This window comes from Magnolia sinica, chromosome 4 (genome assembly GCF_029962835.1).
Source record: "Magnolia sinica isolate HGM2019 chromosome 4, MsV1, whole genome shotgun sequence".
NCBI lineage: Eukaryota > Viridiplantae > Streptophyta > Magnoliopsida > Magnoliales > Magnoliaceae > Magnolia > Magnolia sinica.
Genome location: NC_080576.1, coordinates 16,001,129 through 16,019,702, shown reverse-complemented (window position 1 = coordinate 16,019,702; position 18,574 = coordinate 16,001,129). Strand labels below are relative to the sequence as shown.

Sequence of the window (18,574 nt, the reverse complement as noted above, 5' to 3'; positions counted from 1 at the left end):
TTTGGCACAATTTCCTAAAATGTACTAGAGAATCATATGAACGGCGTGGATATAAAAAACATCATCAATGTGGGCCCTACGGTAGGGGTAACACCCACTAAACTGTTGCCCAGGTAACACCTACGCCGGGGCTATTGATAGGTCTATACATGAAGGTCTGCCCCTGCTCCAGGCCAATGTACGGCTTACTAGCGTGTACGGTGGATATGTCATTGGATCAGACGCTGATTTCATCCTCCAGTGACCATCTATAGTACGACCTACTTATGGACGGTCCAGGTTGTTGGAAGCTTTGGGTGTTGTGTAATATTTAGGATATCACCTGTATGCAAGGCTACAACGTCTTGTTAATTCCATACAGCATGGATTTTGTACTTAAAATAAAATGAATAAATCAGAATATTTAATCATATGGGGATGTAGCTCACATGGTAGAGCGCTCGCTTTGCATGCGAGAGGTACGGGGTTCGATACCCCGCATCTCCATCGTTGTTTTTATTTTTTTTGCCTTCTATTTTACTGCTGTGATCCAGACCACCCATCCAATGGACCATCTCCAGAATTCTCTACATTGATGTTGGTGGTGATCAATTGATTAAATCAAGTGGAGAGATCCTAACCACCCATCATCCCAGGGTAAGTACCATGCAAAGTTGCAAACAGTGGCTATAGGAACTTCTATTGTATATATCTCACTTATTGGTCGTTTGGCAGCGTAGATTTAGTGGTGATCGGTGTGGCGTATTAAAAAGTTTTTGTAATCGGCAGCCCCAATTCAGCCGTTTTGAAATCAGCAGCTGAAGTTGTGAATCTAACACAATGTGGTGACGTTAGTCAGCTTCTGAATGGTAATTTCACTTTAAGAATTAATGGGCCCCATCAGAATGATTCAAGTGGGCCACATGAAGGAAAATTTAAGTCTTTGGGATTAAAAGTCAGGCTCACCCATAATTCAAGTGAAGTAAAATAAGGGTGAGCATTATCCTATATATTATTTCTAATCTAATGGTATACTTGAATCACAAACTCTGTTGATATTTTGGACTTTATAACTAAAATGAAGTGACGCACTTGGTGATTAAAGTAGATTTCACATAAACATCACAGTGGGCCACGTGTAAGAATTCATAAAATGCATCCTGCCAAACACAATTTTTTTATTCCACTAAAGTTTATCTGCATTGTGCAGAATACAATTAGGAATTCTAATTCACATCGATTCCAATTCATACTCAATCCACACTGTTAATTGACCCTTTATAATTTAGGACAGAAAAACAGAAAATTGCATGACCTCCAACTACAGTTTTGGACAATGCCACTGCAGCAAGATTGCGTGAGGCACTGTATCATTCACATCCGATATGGGCCTCTAATGCTCCCACCAGTGGAAAGTAACCCTGAGCGGAGGCTATGTCAGGCCCACCCCAATGTCTTTGGGAAATCCACTGTCTAATGTCTATCAGTTCCGAAAACTCACAATACGATAGGAGCCAAATGAAGCAGATCCAAGTACTCACAATACGACAGAAGCCAAATGAAGCAGATCGAAGTATCACCCTGTAAAAGGCTGTTTGGGCCGGGACAGGGACACCAGTTGCCAGTGCACCCTTCACTGGAAGTCCTATAGGCAGAAGGTATGTGGGGCCCACCGTGGTGTCAGTGAGAAATCATACTCCCTCCATCAGCTTCGCAAGCTCACAATAAGACAGGCACCCAAAAATGAGGCATATCCAAAACTCAGGTGGGCCACAACTGGAAACAGTGAGAATGGAGACACCTGCCATTGAAACCTTCCCACAGCCCATCATGATGTTTATATGCCATCCAAACTGTTTGTAACATTATTCCCACTGGAATGAACTGAAAACACAAATACCAGTGTGATCCGAAACTCGTGTGCCCATGAAGGTTTCAACGGCGGATGTCTCCATTCACACTTTCTCCTGTCACGCGGCCCGCCTGACTTCCCCTGTCCTATGTGACCTTGCCAAACTAACAATTGGAGTAGATTTTTCACAGACAGCACAGAGGCCCCACAGACCTTGCAGTCGAGGCGGTTCCTTTGCTTGTATCATGTGTAGCTTAAAATTAAGCCCAGAACTCTTTCAACTGAGCATTTGGCTCAAGAAAAAACATTCATCATAACTCACAAGTACAGTGCTTCTGCTTGAAGAGTAAATGCCTAAAAAATAATTCATCTCATTTTAGTTAATCATGATTATGTATTAGATATCCTGATTGTTGGTTATCAAGATTAGTTTTAATCCTTACCAAAGATACACGATCTCTAATACAGTGTAACAATTAACTAAAATGAGGGAAAATCCATCCGGTGAAGAGATATTGTGAGAGGACAGATGAATAAGTACAAGGCACCCAGCTTCATCAAATGGGCAGTTCGCTATGGCTCCCAATTCCAAACATGTGGGGGCACAGGATCTGGTGATCCTGACAGCTGATCTGATGGTCATGGCATGGATGGTACATGACCTGAAAATCTTCCAAATTTGAAGATACTAACCCTTTGATTGGCTGCCTACACATGAGAACAAAACAAAAGCCACCTTCAGCAGAGACAAAGGCCAAGGTTAGGAAGAAAGACACCAATAGGAAGATCCTGGCAGTAGGGCTGTCGACGGGCCAGGCCTGGGGTTCACTTCGGCATGGACTTTGAACTGTTTGGTCCAGGCATGACAGGCTAGGCCGATTCAAATGTTTTATTTCGCCCAGCCCGTTAACGGCCTACCTGGCATCCAGTCCTACACCATTTTTTCCACTGGAAGTGGATGCTATTCAAATGCCAATTTGCAGCATCAATAGATGCGTTAGGAATTGTATGATCTTCAGTCTAGAAGATTTCTGGCATTTCCCATACCCAACAAGGTGGGACCAGTTGGATCAGTGGCCTGGATAACCGTACCATGGGACCTGAATGTACAGATTCGGATGCCTCAAGACATGATACATCCTGCACTGGATGAATAGGACAATCCCTCAGGGGAGATTTTTGGTGATAGTGTATCGATGGTTGAGGCCATCAGATCAACAACCAGGATCGTCAAACTTTGGGCCCCACTTGTGGAGGCAAGGACATGTTTCAAAATTGAGTTCTCAGGTTCGTGCCCAGCTTAGCTGTAAAAATAAAATAAACTGTAACCAACTAACAATGGAATTTTTACCACAAAATTTTCAGGACTTCGAAATTTATGAAATAATGCCTCCAAGAACATTTAAAATTAAATTAAATTTAAATTTTAAAATTTATTAAAAAAAAAAAAAAAACACACTACCTTTAGAGGGTAAAAAAGTGTTAAGGTCAAGAATTTTGGGGCCTACATTGTATGCATATGGCATCCAACCATCCAATAGATTAATCCTATCACAAAGATCGGACTGCGTGCATGCATGCGCACACGTGTGTGTGTGTGTGTGTGTGTGTGTGTGTGTGTTCAAATGTTACTCTCGTTCCCTGAGAATCACTACCTGGTAAATTCAGTTCATGGAGGCATTATTTTGTAAAATCTGATTTTCAGAGGAATATGCAGTAAAAATCCCATTAAAAATTCACACCTGCTCCTATAATTAAGTGCTTTGAAATATAAAAGGAAAGAAATCAGCCAACACACTTAAACAAGTAAATCATAAATAGCCTCCATATCAAAGAAAATCACCCTTTGCAAGTACATTATCAATCTATTGTGTACATCGGTCAAGAAAAGACCTGTATACAAAAAACCAGTTCCGACATTTTCAGGGTCATTTCTGATTTTACTGGTAGCGATGGTGATTGTCAAAATAATATCATTTTTTCTCGTTCTATCTCAGATTATCCATTCATTTAATTGAAACATATAATAAACTCTTACCAATCATTCTTCAGTCGAAGTTGCAGCCAAAGTTGCAGCCATCAGCACTGCACGAAGCCTGCGAGTCTCCCTGGAAACAGATTCTCGGTCGAAAAGAGCAGACACGACTGCAACACCTTTCAGATTCGGAACACCAATTTCCATGACCAAACTAGCATTCCCAACACCAATACCGCCAATTGCAACCACTGGTAATTTGGAAGACATACAAACCGTCTTCAGACCCGCCAAACCGACACTGAGATTGTTTTCCTTGGTGTTTGTCGGATAAACACCACCGCAGCCAATGTAATCAGCACCATCAGCCCAGGCTTGTTGGGCTTGCTCAGGTGTCTTGCATGAGACCCCAATGATCTTTTCGGGCCCGAGAAGCATGCGGGCTACTCGCACTGGCATGTCGGACTGGCCAACATGCACGCCATCTGCATTGCAAGCAAGAGCAACATCCAATCTGTCATTTATAAGTAGGGGAACTCCATGGGATCGGCAAATTTCAATACACGCTTCAGCAGCTTCCACAAATTCCTGTGTTTCCGCCTCTTTTTCTCTGAAAAGAAAAGAAAGGAACACGTTTACAAAAACATAATACTAGAGTCGACCCATGTCACCCAGAGTCAAAACTCAGTGTCTCGAGAACATAAAATTCTGTAATACTAGAAAGGACTTCTAAGCTACCTAGCAAATGCAGCATCATGTATGCAAGCATGACATGCACATATGATAACATAACAAACCTTAGCTGAATGATGGTGGCACCTCCTTCAATGGCTGCTTTAACAGCATCTGTAATAGAACGTCCCCATTTTTTATTCATTCTAGAGTCAGTAACCGCATACAACAAAAGGTCATTAGGATCAAATTGCCGCCTTGAATATGGACTGCCAATGTGATTCTTAAGCTTGAAAAAGTGGTCAAAGGGACCTTGAGGCCCATGTCCAATGACGATGTTTTTGCTGTAATGAAGAGCAGTCTCAACAAAGCGTTTAGCCGCCTGCAGGAGCTCAGAAGAAAATTTTGGAGAAATTTAGATTACCAAGAGAGAGCAATCAAAATCAGTAACTTAGTTCACAACTTGCCAATAAGTGTAATGGAATCAGCATCAGCCATAATTGAAATCTAAGGGTGCATTTGGTTGCACCAAATATAATGAAATTTCAGGATTAGTCAGTCTAATTTGGTGTGAATTTTCATGATATTTCAGGAATTAGGGGCGACCAAACACCTTGGATGTTACAGACAGAGAACAGTCGAAATGAACTACCAACTGCACTAATGGATGGGTTTAGAGATGAGCAGTTGGACAAAAACTGGCTCAGGTTAAATCCATCCAAACCATTGCAACATCCAAATAGAACTTCGTGCCAAAAGAAGAGCAATGCAAACCAAGCATTTCAGGCCTTCCTACCCACAAATGAATGAGACTCTCTGAACTGAACAAGCCCAAGTAATATTGAAACCTGGAAATTCCCATTGAGAAAGCACTACCTGCACAGCTGGAAGCATCGGAGAGCCTTTAGCTAACTCAGCAGCTATACATGATGCTAGAGTACAACCAGTTCCATGTGTGTTACGAGTCCTTATTCGCGATGCGCGGAGTGCGTGGCAATGCTCTCCTGCACAAGATAAATAAAATGAATGTTTCAAAAATCTGATTCCTAAAGTAATGTTTGGATGTACCATGAAAATACAACTAGCAGGAATTCCAAGCAAACAAAGGTAGGATTGGAGTTTGGGGCATCATGGAAAACTGAACTCACTAAGGTGGGCATCTTTTTCCATCCCAAATCAAAACTGCGATTTGCCGTCATCATGTTTTCCTTGGGAACCAGGATGCTCCAAACATAACCTTAAAAGTGTGGCAAAGTAAAAAATGGGAAGAATGCAAACTCATTGGCAATGCTTGATGACCCGCAAAAAAATATATCTCGTACCATCAAAGAATATATCAACAGCATCTAAGGAATCTGGGAGGTCCCCACCCTTCACAAGCACGTTTCTGCAACAGAAAGTAACACATGGTTCTTGATTTAGCACATCCTCTTTCAAATTGAAGCATCATAGTTATATTCAAGTATCTATTTTCACTGATTGACACTATCAATAATATCGAAATATGATTCTATATAGGAAGCTGAAATCGAAGAGCTATGCGCCACATGGCCGGCACAATCTGAACTAGATAAATGAGTACCATGTAGCAAAGGCAAAAGGGGCAAACATGCCTGGTGTTATTAAATTATTCTGATGAGAGCACAGATTCCACAGAACTCTCAAATTATGAGAATTTTGGTTACATGGGCATCTTCATTTGTCTCCAAGGGTCAGAAGCAGGGAAAAAAATTATGTATGTCTGTTAGAGGTCATGCCTTTTAAGGTCTAGATTAACTTCCTTTTTTCGAAATAATCTGAAAAAAAAAATGATTATTTGATAGGCACTCATATAACACAGGTGCCGACCCTAATTAATGAGGACAACGCTTAGAGATTATGACTCATATAGACACAAATGACTCGGCTGAAACTCTACTGGCAGAAAATAAAAGCATTTCTAGAGAAATAGGACCAGCTCAAAGGTAGATTTACAATCACTGACCTGGGGCCCAAACTGTGTATTGATTTTGCTGCAGAACACATGTCAGCTACTGTTTCCAATAGCACGCCACCAAGTAAAGCGGAAGCTTCTTTCAGATTAGGGGTCACTATATCAGCCATTGGAAGAAGCTCCTCTCTGCAGTACAGATTCCGCAGAATTAATGGCATGAGCTTCCCCAAACAATTAATACTTAATGAGAATGGAAAGAATGGAAACGCTCATCCTTGACTGAAAGAACAAAGAATGCAGCATAATGTCAGACTTGCATCTTGATACACATATACTAAAATCAAAAGGGTATTCAACACCAACAGCAAGTCTATGAACAAAACACTGTTGTACATTATGCGAGCGGTAGAACAAAGTAGCATGGAAATCAACCTGGTAATGAAGTTTCACATGAAAAAGTTTTCATACCGAAATCCAGCAAGGATAGAAGGACCGGCAAGCACATCCCCACTCGTAGATACCATGACAGGATCAACCACTAAAGCTGCCTTTAAAGGTAAAAATTGTATCAATTTACAAGCCACACCACTTACGAAAGCAATTCAAACCCATTTGTGATATCCATGTATACCTCGAACTGGGTACTCCTTGAGACTTTGGCATAGAACTTTCACAACACCAATAGAAGGGAGCATGCCTGTCTTTACCTGAGGAATTTCCAAAATAACATTATGATCAATTGCATTATCAATTTGCAAGCAGCATAAATCCTGAGGTTTCAACTGAAAAAAAAAAATGGCAGAGCTTGAATTATAGAGATTGTGCTATATGCTTTAATTTGAAAGCAGCAAGCAAAAAATAATTGCATGCATTGGAAGTGGTGGATAAAAATTAGATAGACATGACTACTGCTTGAACCACTTAACCATATATGCTTTTGTATGGGTGAAAGTAATGAAATAGCATGTGGAAATAAGTGAATAAACCATGGTTCCAAATAATTTTTCAAAAAAAAGGCAGCCAGAATTGGATCTTAGTGCGAAAAGTCATTTTGGTCAAGATATTTTAATCCAACAAAGATTTCTTTGACAAAACTGTCTGACTAGAGCTATTCCTTATGTTTTATTCTTGGAAAGAATTATAAGTCTTCCAAGGTATTAGGTTTTTCGTGTTGGTTTGTTGGTATGGTTTTTAGAAAAAAAAAAAACGAGAGAGAGAGAGAGAGAGAGAGAGAGAGAGAGAGAGAGGAAGTTTGAGAAGAAAAAAAAAAAAAACTTTGAACCTCTTTGGTTTTTACTTGTGGAAATAGTCCCACATTGGAGACAAAGGAGAACTTTTTTTCCTTTATATATAGAAGTGTGTGGTAAGCTTATGTTGAGCTCTTGAGAATGCTATGCCATAAACCACGCGTGCGCCTGCCAAGCCATGTTGTGCGGCCAAGCCGGGCTCGGACTCAGGGTTGCCTACATGATTCATTTTTTCTTTTCCGTTGCTTTTTTTCTCTCCTTTGACCGAGTCCCTTGCAGCAATACGTGTCATTTCATCGCAATGTCTTGTGACCGTTTGTAAAACGGATGTTTACGTTGGCTGACACCTAAGTGCCAAGTATCCGCCACGTCAACCTTTTGATTATTAATTTCAGGAAAAACTTAAGAAAATAAGCAACCACATAGTCATCTTTTCCAAAAAAGTTTTTTTTTTTCCTTCCTGACTAATAAACAACCTCATTGTTTTTATCTTTTTTCGAATTGGTGGAGGTATGGTGAGCATTAATCACTTGGTGTTTAAATCGGTCGTTCCAAACCAATTAGTGGTTGTATCCCAAAAACTTTTCATTGCAAGAGATCTGGATCGATCATCCAGGCCATCAAAAGGGTGCGAATAGTCTTCAGGAAAGCAACATGGATCCGCGCCTCTAATGAGTTTGTTGATACTATCATCTAAACATTTCATTCATTCATTAATCCAGGTGTTTTCCTTCTGTTACGTTATGTGAATTTCAGATCTTATAATCTGACATTAGATTCATACATCTTTAATTTTGGTTATTAATTTTTGTGCATCGGAATAACAATATGAAGACTACATTAGTGAACAAAAATTATTTCACGTGTAGATCTGTTTCTCTCTACTTCAGATTTGTAGATATTCCAGTTAGTATTCCAGATCTGTTAACCTGCGAACCAAATCTCTATAAATATGTTTCATTGGCTCTAAATCTTTAGATATTCCTGTTTATATTTTATACATGTTCTATTACTAATATATGTATATCCATTTTATTAGTTATTTAGATCTACCTTATAATAAAAATCTCTGGTAGAATATAGCATAAATTTAATTATTAAATTTTTCAGTTACTTAGATTTTATAATTACTATACATCAGTTTATCAAATCCCGCTATTACATAAATATACAATTGTTACGTTAGATCTGTTATTTCATATTTCATATTAATCTGTTAATCATATTCATCTGATTTTCCAATCCTACATTTATCAAATTCATTTGATCTAACAAGTCTAGTTTGTATTAATTTTATCTAATTAGATTGTCAAAATTTATTTTGTGATATATTATCAATTTGTACTTAGAAATTTTAATTATTTTTTTTTAAAAAAAAGAGTAACGATGTCCTCTTCTAAGAGTCACTTATTCTCCTCTGTGATGATAGATTTGTTTGATGGGTTGAATTTTAAGAGGTGAGAGAAGAAAATTGAATTTCCCTTAAAAAAAGAGAAACTTCTATATATCTTAAAGGAGGAACCAGAAACTAACTTGATGAAACTTTATTAGTCTTGGAGATCTAACGTAACAGCTGCAGATTAATCTGAAATATGAAATCTAAAATAACAAATCACACTTAACATTTGTAGATTAATATGATCTTTACAAAAATCATCATCTTCTTTCCATTTCTTAAGTCTCCAGGACCGATAAAGTTCCATCAAGTTAGTATCTGATTCCTCCTTTAAGATTTCTCTTTTCTTAAGAAAAAATCAATTTTCTTCACCCACCTCTTAAAATTCGACCCATCAAACAAATTTATTATCAAAAAGGAGAGAGAGTAACTCTTAGAAGAGGACACCAATTACTTTTCTTTTTTTTTAAATTTCTAAGTCCAAATTGATAATATATCGCAAAACAATTATAACAATCCATTTAAATAAAATTAATGCAGACTAGACTTGTCAGATCAAATGAATCTTATAAAGGCAAAATCAAAAAATCAGATGAATCTTATTAACAGATAAATCTAAAATTTAAAATAACAGATCTAACGTAACAGTTGCAGATTTATGTAATAGCAAGATTTGATAAACTGATGCAGAGTAATTATAAAATCTAAGTAACTAAAAATTTAATAATTAAATTTATGTCATATTCTACCAGAGATTTGTATTATAAGGCAGATCTAAACAAATAATTAAATAAATTTGTAGATATAAGTAACGGAACAAATCTGAAATATAAACAGGAATATCTAAATATCTGAAGCCAAGGGAAACAAATCTATACATATTCGGTTTGCATGTTAACAGATCTAGAATACTAACTGGAATATCTACAGATCTGAAGCAAAGGGAAACAGATCTACACGCAAAATAATTTGTGTGCACCGATGTAGTCTTCATATTGTTATTCCAATGCACAGAAATTAATAAATAAAGTTAAAGATGTATGAATATAATGCCAGATTATAAGATCTGAAATTCACAGAACGTAAAAGAAGGAAAGCAACGTATCAATGAATGAAGGAAATGCTTAGAAGATAGCATCAACAAACTCGGTGGAGGCGCAGAACCATGTCGCTTTCCTGAAGACTATTCACACCCTTTTGATGGCCTGAATAATCGATCTAAATCTCCTGCAACGAAGAGCCTTTGGGATACAACCACTAATTGGCCTGAAATGACCCACATAAACACCAAGTGATTGATGCCCACAATACCTCCACCAATTCGGAAAAAGATAAAAACAATGGAGTTTTTTATTAGTCAAGGAGGAAAAAAAAAAAAAACTTTTTTGGAAAAAATGACTGCGCGGCTACATGCTTTCTTAGATTTTTCACGGAATTACTATTTATAGTAATCAAAGAATTGACATGGCGGACACCTGGCGCTTAGGTGTCAGTCCTAGGTGTCCGCCAACGTAAGCATCCGTTTTACAAACAGTACAAAACATTGCGATAAAATGCCACATATTGCTGCAAAGGACTTGGTTGCAGAGAAAAAAACAACAGAAATTTTTTTTAAAAAAAATGAATCATGTAGACAAGCTCAAGCCCGCACAACACGACGCGGCACGGCGGACGCACACGTGTGGTTTATGACATAGCATTCTCAAGAGCTCAACATAAGCTTACCACATGCTTCTATATATAAAGGAGAAAAAGTTCTCCTTTTCTCTCCAATGTGGGACTATTCCCACAAGCAAAAACCAAAGAGGTTCAAAGCTATTTTTTCTCAATCTCTCTCTCTCTCTCTCTCTCTCTCTCTCTCTTTTGTTTTTTTTTTTTAAAACCATACCAACCAACCAACATTTCACACCATATATTCCTCATGATTGACTTCAATCATCCTCTTTTGATTCTGCATCGGAAGCACCAACTTTTTGTTAAATGGCATGCAAAGACTAAAAAAACATGTTACCCACCTTGTTGTTGCAAATTCCCTCATTTTATAAGATGGTATGCTTATTATTTCTTTAACCTAGGGGTTAGCATTGAGTGCATACCTTTTCGCATTGGTTATGGACGAATTAACGAGGCATTTGCAAGAAGAGATCCCATGGAGTAAGTTGTTTGCATATGACATAGTTTTAATTAACATGATGAGGGACGACAAAAGGCATAAAGCTGGATTTATGAGGCATTCTTTAGAATCTAAAGGATTTAAAATTAATAAAGACTAAAACTGAGTATATGGAGTACAATTTTAGTAACAATAGGAGTAGGAACAAGGAATTAGTTAAATTGCTGACCAAGAAGTTTCCCAAAATGACCACTTTCGATATCTTGGGTCGATAATTCATGAGAGTGCAGAGATTGAGAAGAATGTTGCCCATAGAATTCAACTAGAGTGGAAGAAAAAGAGATGTGCCTCTAGAGTTTTATGTGATCGCCATATCTCAAACTGAAATGGAAATTTTATAGGATGGTTATAAGATAAGCTATGCTTTGTGGGACAAGAATGTTGGGCAGTCAATGAACAATATGTTCATAGGATAAGTGTACCTAAAAAGAGGATGTTAAAATGGATTAGTAGCAAGACAAGAAAGGATACAATTAAAAATGAATGCATTCAAAGGAATTTAGGAGCAGCATCAATAGGTAATAAGATGAGGAAAAGTAGATTTAGACGGTTAGGTCATGTGCAATGGAGAGCAAGAATTGCGCTCGGTTAGAAGTGAGTTGGTACAAGTTGAAGGCTCTAAAAGGGCAAGTGGAAGGCCCAAAAGGACATGGATGGAGGTCAAAAGAGAAGACTTGATGACATATGGTCTAACTGAATTTATGGCCCTTGCTAGAGTGGAATGGCGGAAAGGGATTGATGTAGCTGACCCCAAGTAGTTGGATAAGGCTTGGATGATGATGATGAACTTAAGTGATCAAAAACCAAATTGAAAGGAATTTGCAAACGTTTGGCATTTCAAATTCCCATTCACAAACTATATCACTAATAATTGAAATTCATTTACATTCAGAAAAGACGAAAGGAAGGACACCAATCGCAACCAAAACGTTAAAGCCATAGATGTTCAAACCACATGCACGCACGTGCACACACACACACTTCAAAGTTCACTCATCATCATCATCATCGAAGCCTCATCCCAATTATTGGGGTCAGCTACATGAATCCTGTTACACCATTTCAAAGTTCCATGATCTTGTAATAGCATCCACCCTCCTCTCAGCTAGTCTACCAGTCAGAACAAACTCAATGTAAGTCATTGATATGTCAGTGAAACGCACCTTATGCCTACCTGTCAAGCTAGTCCAAGCTTAACTGCATCAGCACTGCAAGTATGTTCACCCCTATTACAAAGTTCCTCAGCCTCAACTAATGTGAAGTTCATTCTCACATGTGTATTTGTAAAGAGAAACATGTGCTAATAAATTCATAGCAATATTCGACAACTTTTCATGAAATATTTTTTTTTTTGTAAAAGGCATCATAAATGTTTATCATCTCTAACTGAATACACACAGATCTGAAAAATATCAAACCTTCATGTCAATGAGAGACAAGATTAGGTTTGGGTATATCAAAATCAGGTCTTGAAGGACACTGGAAGGAAAGACGTGATCCCCAGTAAGATAATGAATCAAGATGCAGTACAATTCAAGTGTTTGGCAGTAGGTGGATCAGCACTTCTGGAGCTAACAACATTGAAATTAGTGAAACAACAAACAGGGCTAATAATGTTTGTCAGCTAACACAATATTTATGGTTTACATTTTGCTGCATATGGTGGGAGTTGAAATTACTGAGAACTTGAAGGCATTATTAACCTTCAACCACCTACAAATAATAAAGTATGCCATATGGATCGGAGTTCAAATAACAGTCAGATATCATATGAGTAATTAAATCACATTTATAGATCCTACATTCCCAACATTCCTTCAGCCAGTTAGAAAAGAAATAACTTCGTTTTGTTAGGTATTTGAGACCAAAACAATTTAGACAATTGTTTATGCTTGACCGGCCAATATTAGATATGAACAGATATCACGACAGAATTTAGATTTGCCATTAGATGCCAAAACCAATAAAAAAATTTACAAGTATTATGCATTAATAGTTGCAGAGCAAGGTGGGATTACATGGCGATAAATCCAACAAAGACAATAAGGTGTTGGATATGGGAACTAGCTTCAGATGGCAGCTAATCATAACTTGCTTTTGATTATTTGTCACTTACCACATCAACCTGCATATCAGAAAGCACAGACCTCAATTGCTCGGCAACAAAGTCTTCTGGAACAGGATGAACTCCCTGGTTATAAGAGAATGGCTCCATTAGAAAAACCTCATTTCAAGATGAGTAGTGGCACGAGAAAATATTGCCTTCTTGGGGAAGTATTTATTCTGTCTGGTATTAGGACACAACCTGAACCCCAACTGTGTTCTGCGCGGTAACTGCAGTTATTACAGACGAACAGTAAACTCCACGTGCTCCGCAGGCTTTGAGGTCAGCTTGGATTCCAGCACCAGCTCCAGAATCGGAACCCGCAACAGTCAAGACGTGTGGAATTTTATGTTTGGAATGCCCGTTGGTGCTGGTGGCTTTTCCTTCCAGCATTGCCATGAGAGTCCAAGTCCTATCACTCATAGCATTTTTGGACATCCCTCTGGTAATTTTTATTGCAATCCGTGAACAGGCACTTGGATTTCTTTTAGTTTGAAAGACTTTTGGAGTGGTGTCAATACGATCTCTGAATGAATATGTCTGAAGAGAAAAGCGCTTACATTTTTGGTAACTTCAGCATAAAAGAAAAGGAAAAGAAAGAAAGAAAAACCCACACAAGAAACTGTTTGGATATAACTGAAACCAAGTGCAGACAGGATAGCACTAAAGAAGTGGCATAAAGCTAAAGAACATCCGATAGAAGAAGATACCTTTGAGAATGATTGCATAATGATGCAGAAATTTTTCTAAATTATATCAACAAACTAGCACATAAACCTTGACTTTTAAGCTGGAATACTAGCCTCTCTTGACGAATTGAAAAGGGAGCTTTACTCTTTACTTAGGAAATCCAATTCCAAATGCCCCAAATCCCAGATTGCCAAATGACCCCTTACCGGAAATGATCCAGCACTAAATACTAACATTTAATTTAGTTATCAAGATCTTACATGTGGCAAGTACAAAGCCCGTCCATGAATCACAATGGCTTTTTTAAGTTCCGGAATCATGCCCAGTTCATGCCATCCGAGTAGCAGAGCCCATTGACGAGCGAGCATAAACAGAAAATTGTAATCATCAAACAATCCCAACTGCCCAATTGATAGGCGGAAGTAGAACCATCGGTGATCCAAATGCAACGAGTGCCATAAAATGAGAAATATTATTCTGTCAGCGTGAATTTCAGGCTATGCTTTGTCCACATTCGGGTCCATGATTGGATGGTCCAGATTGCGGTGAACGAAAAAACTACAACTTAAAAACGTATCATTAAGCAGCAGATCCAAACACTAATTGCTACTTTTCACTGTATTAGAAAATGAGAAAGGAATTACAGAAAAAAATCGTTGATAAAGAGAAAAAAGAAAATCAAATAGAGACTTTGCAGGCTACAGCAGCTTACAATCTCAAAGTCAGCAACGGAAAACCAAGAAATGGCATTTTCGCAATTTGAAACATATTTCCGGATTAGTACAAGCTTCAAATGACCTAAAATAATGAAAATAGAAAATTAAAAAGAAAAAACAGGAACCAGAAACGGCATTCATAAAAGAAAATGAGATAAAACAATAATAAATAATAAATTAAAGCCATGTATTCTACAGAATTTATAGAAATAAAGAAAAAGTCTAACCTTAATATGTGATGAAATTACAATAATACCCTCATATCTCTTACCTGGAGAGAGAAGGAATGTGAGAATATTTCTGTATGACCCATAAAATAAATGGGAATTCTAGGGCAAAGGCTTTCAGAAAGAGAATGAGAGAGAGGAGGGAAACGGGGCTTGAAAGAGTAACCTCTGCATATGTCGCGACTGAGATTCCAGCCATCTGTCGCGGCCTAGTGTGGCCTATTGAGTGGTTTGATGATCGGAACCATCCGTGTTTTGGACTCTGGGCTATACGGGCCACCTTGAGAGAACGTGCCCTGAACGGATGACTTTGACACTTACTATCTGTTGATGAATTTAGAACGATGAAGAGAAAAATTGTATGCTCGTACTAACTCTAACAATCAAAGGTTAGGCTGATCGATGAAGCTTGATTATGGGATGGTGGATTGTCTATGGAAGCAACGATGCAATGGACGGTTCAATTCAGACTATCTCAGCATGTGGGCCCCGGATGCTGGATACAGAGGACGCAGATTCGCTACTCACAGGGTTTCGCTACTAAGAGACGCCACCAAGTTCCGTGGGCTCAACCATAATGTATGTGTTGTATCCACACCGTTCATCCAAAATGATCCCTCCAAATGGATGGACTGAGTGGATAAAACACATACATTACGGTAGGGCTCACATGACTTGGTGACGTCACTTCAAACGCTGTCAGCAGTTAATCCGTGTCCGGCGACAGACGCTGCATCCTCAGTCGCGACAGATGCGAGACTAAATGGGCTTGAAGGTAGGGCTGTCAACGAGCCGGGCCCGGGGTATGGTTGTCTGCCCGAATTTTTGAACTGCTTGGGCCGGGTCGTCAGACCGGCCTTATTTAATATTTAGGCCCGAGCTCGGCCCATTGACACCCGAAATTAAGTGGGGCCACCGTTATGTTTGTGAAAAGTCTAGTCTGTTTACCTGTTCTGACAGCTCATGCTAAGATTTTAAGCACAAAATTGAGGTAAATCTAAAACTCAAGTGAGTCAAGAAACAAGGTGAAGTAGACGCCTATCCTCCCGGCATTCATAGAGATATAAAATGTTTTGAATCGGGAATTTTTTTTTTTTTTAGGTTTCATCTCACACAGGTGGGAATGACCTTAAAAACAGCTTGGATGGCATATAAACATCACTCTAAATCTTAGAAAGGGTTTAAGTGTAGTCAATTTTCATCCCAGCTCTTTTTCAAGTGGCATGGCCACTTGAGTTTTTTATATACCTCATTTGTGTGCTCATTACCTAATATAAGCAGATAAAATGATTGGACAAGTGAATTTCTCACAAACATCACGGCAGGCCTGTCTAGCTTCCAACAATAGTGTAAGTTCATGCGGTCCGGACTACAAAACCAGTGCCCAGATCACCAAGAATTAGGGGTGTCAAGGAGTAGGTTAAAGCCAGGCCAAGCCCTGTCCAAACGAGAAATTTGCGACTGTACGACCCATTTATGGCCCATTTAGGAGACAAAGCCCACCTCATTTTCCTTTGCGAGAATACGCCCCAGCTGTACGGATGGCTTGCCAAAGGACGAAAATGCCGCTGCTTGTTCCTTCAAGCGGATTGGTGGTGCTCGAAGACGAGCGCTGACACTCCTCGAACTCCGAGCTGTACGAATGGTTCAAAAGATATCAAAGTTACATGGGCCCACTGTTACGTATTTATTATATCCACAACGTTCATCCATATTTCGAGATCATTTGGGAGCATTATCAAAAAAAAATATTCTTATCCAATGATCAACTGGACCACACCACAGAGAGCAACGGGAAAATTGATTTTCCCGTTAAAAATTTTGTAGGGTCCACCATAACATTTATTTTCCATCCAATCTGTTTATAAGGTCACAAGAGCCTGGATGAAGAGGGAAAAAAAATTTCATAATGATCCAAAACTTCTGTGACACCTAAAACATTTTCAATGGTAGACGTTCAATCATCCACAGCCTTTTACAGTGTGGTCCACTTGATAGCTAAATCTATCTTATTTTTCTTCCCAAGCATTAGTACAAGTTCGCCAAATAGATGGACGATTTGGATATAACACATACCTCATAAAAGGACCCACAAAGGCGGTGGGGATTACAACAGGGAAAAAAAGAGCTGGTATCTATAGCTACGGATTATAACCGTAGAGATAACCACAGCCAATGCTTTTTTATTATGTCCTCTACTATGCATCGAAGATCTTTCGATATGTACTTCGATATATCGAATGTCTTTCGATTAATCGAAAAAGGTCCAAAACTGTCCAGCAACTTTGCATAAAAAATCCTGCAATTTTCGATTAATCGAAGTGTGTTCGATATGTATCGAAGATATAGCTACAGATTATAGCTGTAGCCATAACTACAGTCCATAAAAGTCTATGCAAATTTTTTTATTTTTTTATTTTTTATTTTTTACATGGATAACTTTATTCTACCTACAATTTTCTCTAATACATATTTATATAATATATGTATATATAAGTATATAAAAAAAATTTCTCTCTTTTTCTATTTTATTTCTCTATTCATTTAACAAGAACATCTTCTAAACCAAAATTAGCTACTTGATGTACCCTATATGATTTTGGGGTAGGAGAAGATACTTTAGCCAACTAACCTAGTTATTTTCCAAGATTCCATTAGGTCGATGGTCGAAAATCCATTTCATTCACTTTGCGGTCAATTTCAATCAGTTCGTGGTCATTTCCATGCATTTCACCGTCAATTCCCTCCACTTCACGGACAATTCCATGCATTTCACGGTCATCCCAAACTATTTCGTGTTGATTCACGGGCATTTCAAGGCATTTCACGGTCAATTCCCTTCACTTCACGGTCATTTGCATGCATTTCACGGTCAATTCGCATCAATTCATGATCATTCCCATGCACTTCACGGTCATCCCAAACTATTCCGTGTTGATTCACGGTCGTTTCGAGGCATTTCGCGGTCAATTCCCTTCCCTTCACGGTCAATTGCATGCAACTGACCGTGAAGGGAAGGGAATTGACCGCGAAATGCCTCGAAACAACCATGAATCAACACGGAATTGTTTGGGACGACCGTGAAGTGCATGGGAATGATCATGGTTTGAAGCGAATTGACCGCGAAATGTATGCAACTGAACGTGAAGTGAAGGGAATTGACCACGAAATGACTCGAAACGACCGTGAATCAACACGGAATTGTTTGGGATGACCGCGAAATGCATGGGAATGATCATGGTTTGAAGTGATTTGACCGCGAAATACATGCAAATGACCGTGAAGTGAAGGGAATTGACCGCGAAATGCCTCGAAACGACCGTGAATCAACATGGAATTGTTTGGGATGACCGCGGAATGCATGAGAATGATCATGGTTTGAAGCGATTTGACTGCGAAATGCATGTAAATGACCATGAAGTGAAGGGAATTGACCGCGAAATGCCTCGAAACGACCGTGAATCAACACGGAATTGTTTGGGATGACCGCGAAATGCATGGGAATGATCATGGTTTGAAGCGATTCGACTGCGAAATGCATGCAAATGACCGTGGAGTGAAGATAATTGACCGCGAAATGCCTCAAAACGACCGTGAATCAACACGGAAT

General features: G+C 38.7%; 1 protein-coding gene and 1 non-coding gene across 4 annotated transcripts; one reads left to right on the top strand and one right to left on the bottom strand.

The window, feature by feature from the left end:
• Positions 1-413: 413 nt before the first annotated feature.
• On the top strand, positions 414-486 carry TRNAA-UGC (transfer RNA alanine (anticodon UGC)). Its single transcript has one exon. It is a non-coding gene; the product is annotated as a tRNA-Ala (tRNA).
• Positions 487-3,660: 3,174 nt separating this feature from the next.
• LOC131242575 (thiamine biosynthetic bifunctional enzyme TH1, chloroplastic) lies at positions 3,661-15,161 on the bottom strand. Of its 3 annotated transcripts, none has more exons than XM_058241302.1 (11): positions 15,009-15,161; positions 13,533-13,871; positions 13,344-13,418; positions 7,043-7,118; positions 6,880-6,955; positions 6,463-6,597; positions 5,801-5,865; positions 5,623-5,715; positions 5,355-5,479; positions 4,604-4,860; positions 3,661-4,416 (listed from the first exon to the last, which is right to left on the bottom strand). In XM_058241302.1, the coding sequence occupies exons 1-11, from the start codon at positions 15,048-15,050 to the stop codon at positions 3,873-3,875; spliced, it is 1,827 nt and encodes a 608-aa protein (XP_058097285.1). In that variant the 5' UTR covers positions 15,051-15,161; the 3' UTR covers positions 3,661-3,872. The 3 variants fall into 3 exon arrangements, with proteins under 3 accessions (XP_058097285.1, XP_058097287.1, XP_058097286.1); XM_058241304.1 differs by lacking the exon at positions 15,009-15,161 and adding an exon at positions 14,734-14,891; XM_058241303.1 differs by lacking the exon at positions 5,623-5,715 and having other exon boundaries at positions 5,355-5,482.
• Positions 15,162-18,574: the final 3,413 nt, after the last annotated feature.

Coding starts and splice junctions, on each gene's coding strand:
- LOC131242575 (XM_058241302.1), bottom strand. CDS start 15,050: ATGGGTCATACAGAAATATTCTCACATTCCTTCTCTCTCCAG. Junction 5,480..5,622: donor AAAGATGCCCACCTTAGTGA/GTTCAGTTTTCC, acceptor CTTGTGCAGGAG/AGCATTGCCACGCACTCCGC. Junction 4,417..4,603: donor GCCACCATCATTCAGCTAAG/GTTTGTTATGTT, acceptor TTTTCTTTTCAG/AGAAAAAGAGGCGGAAACAC.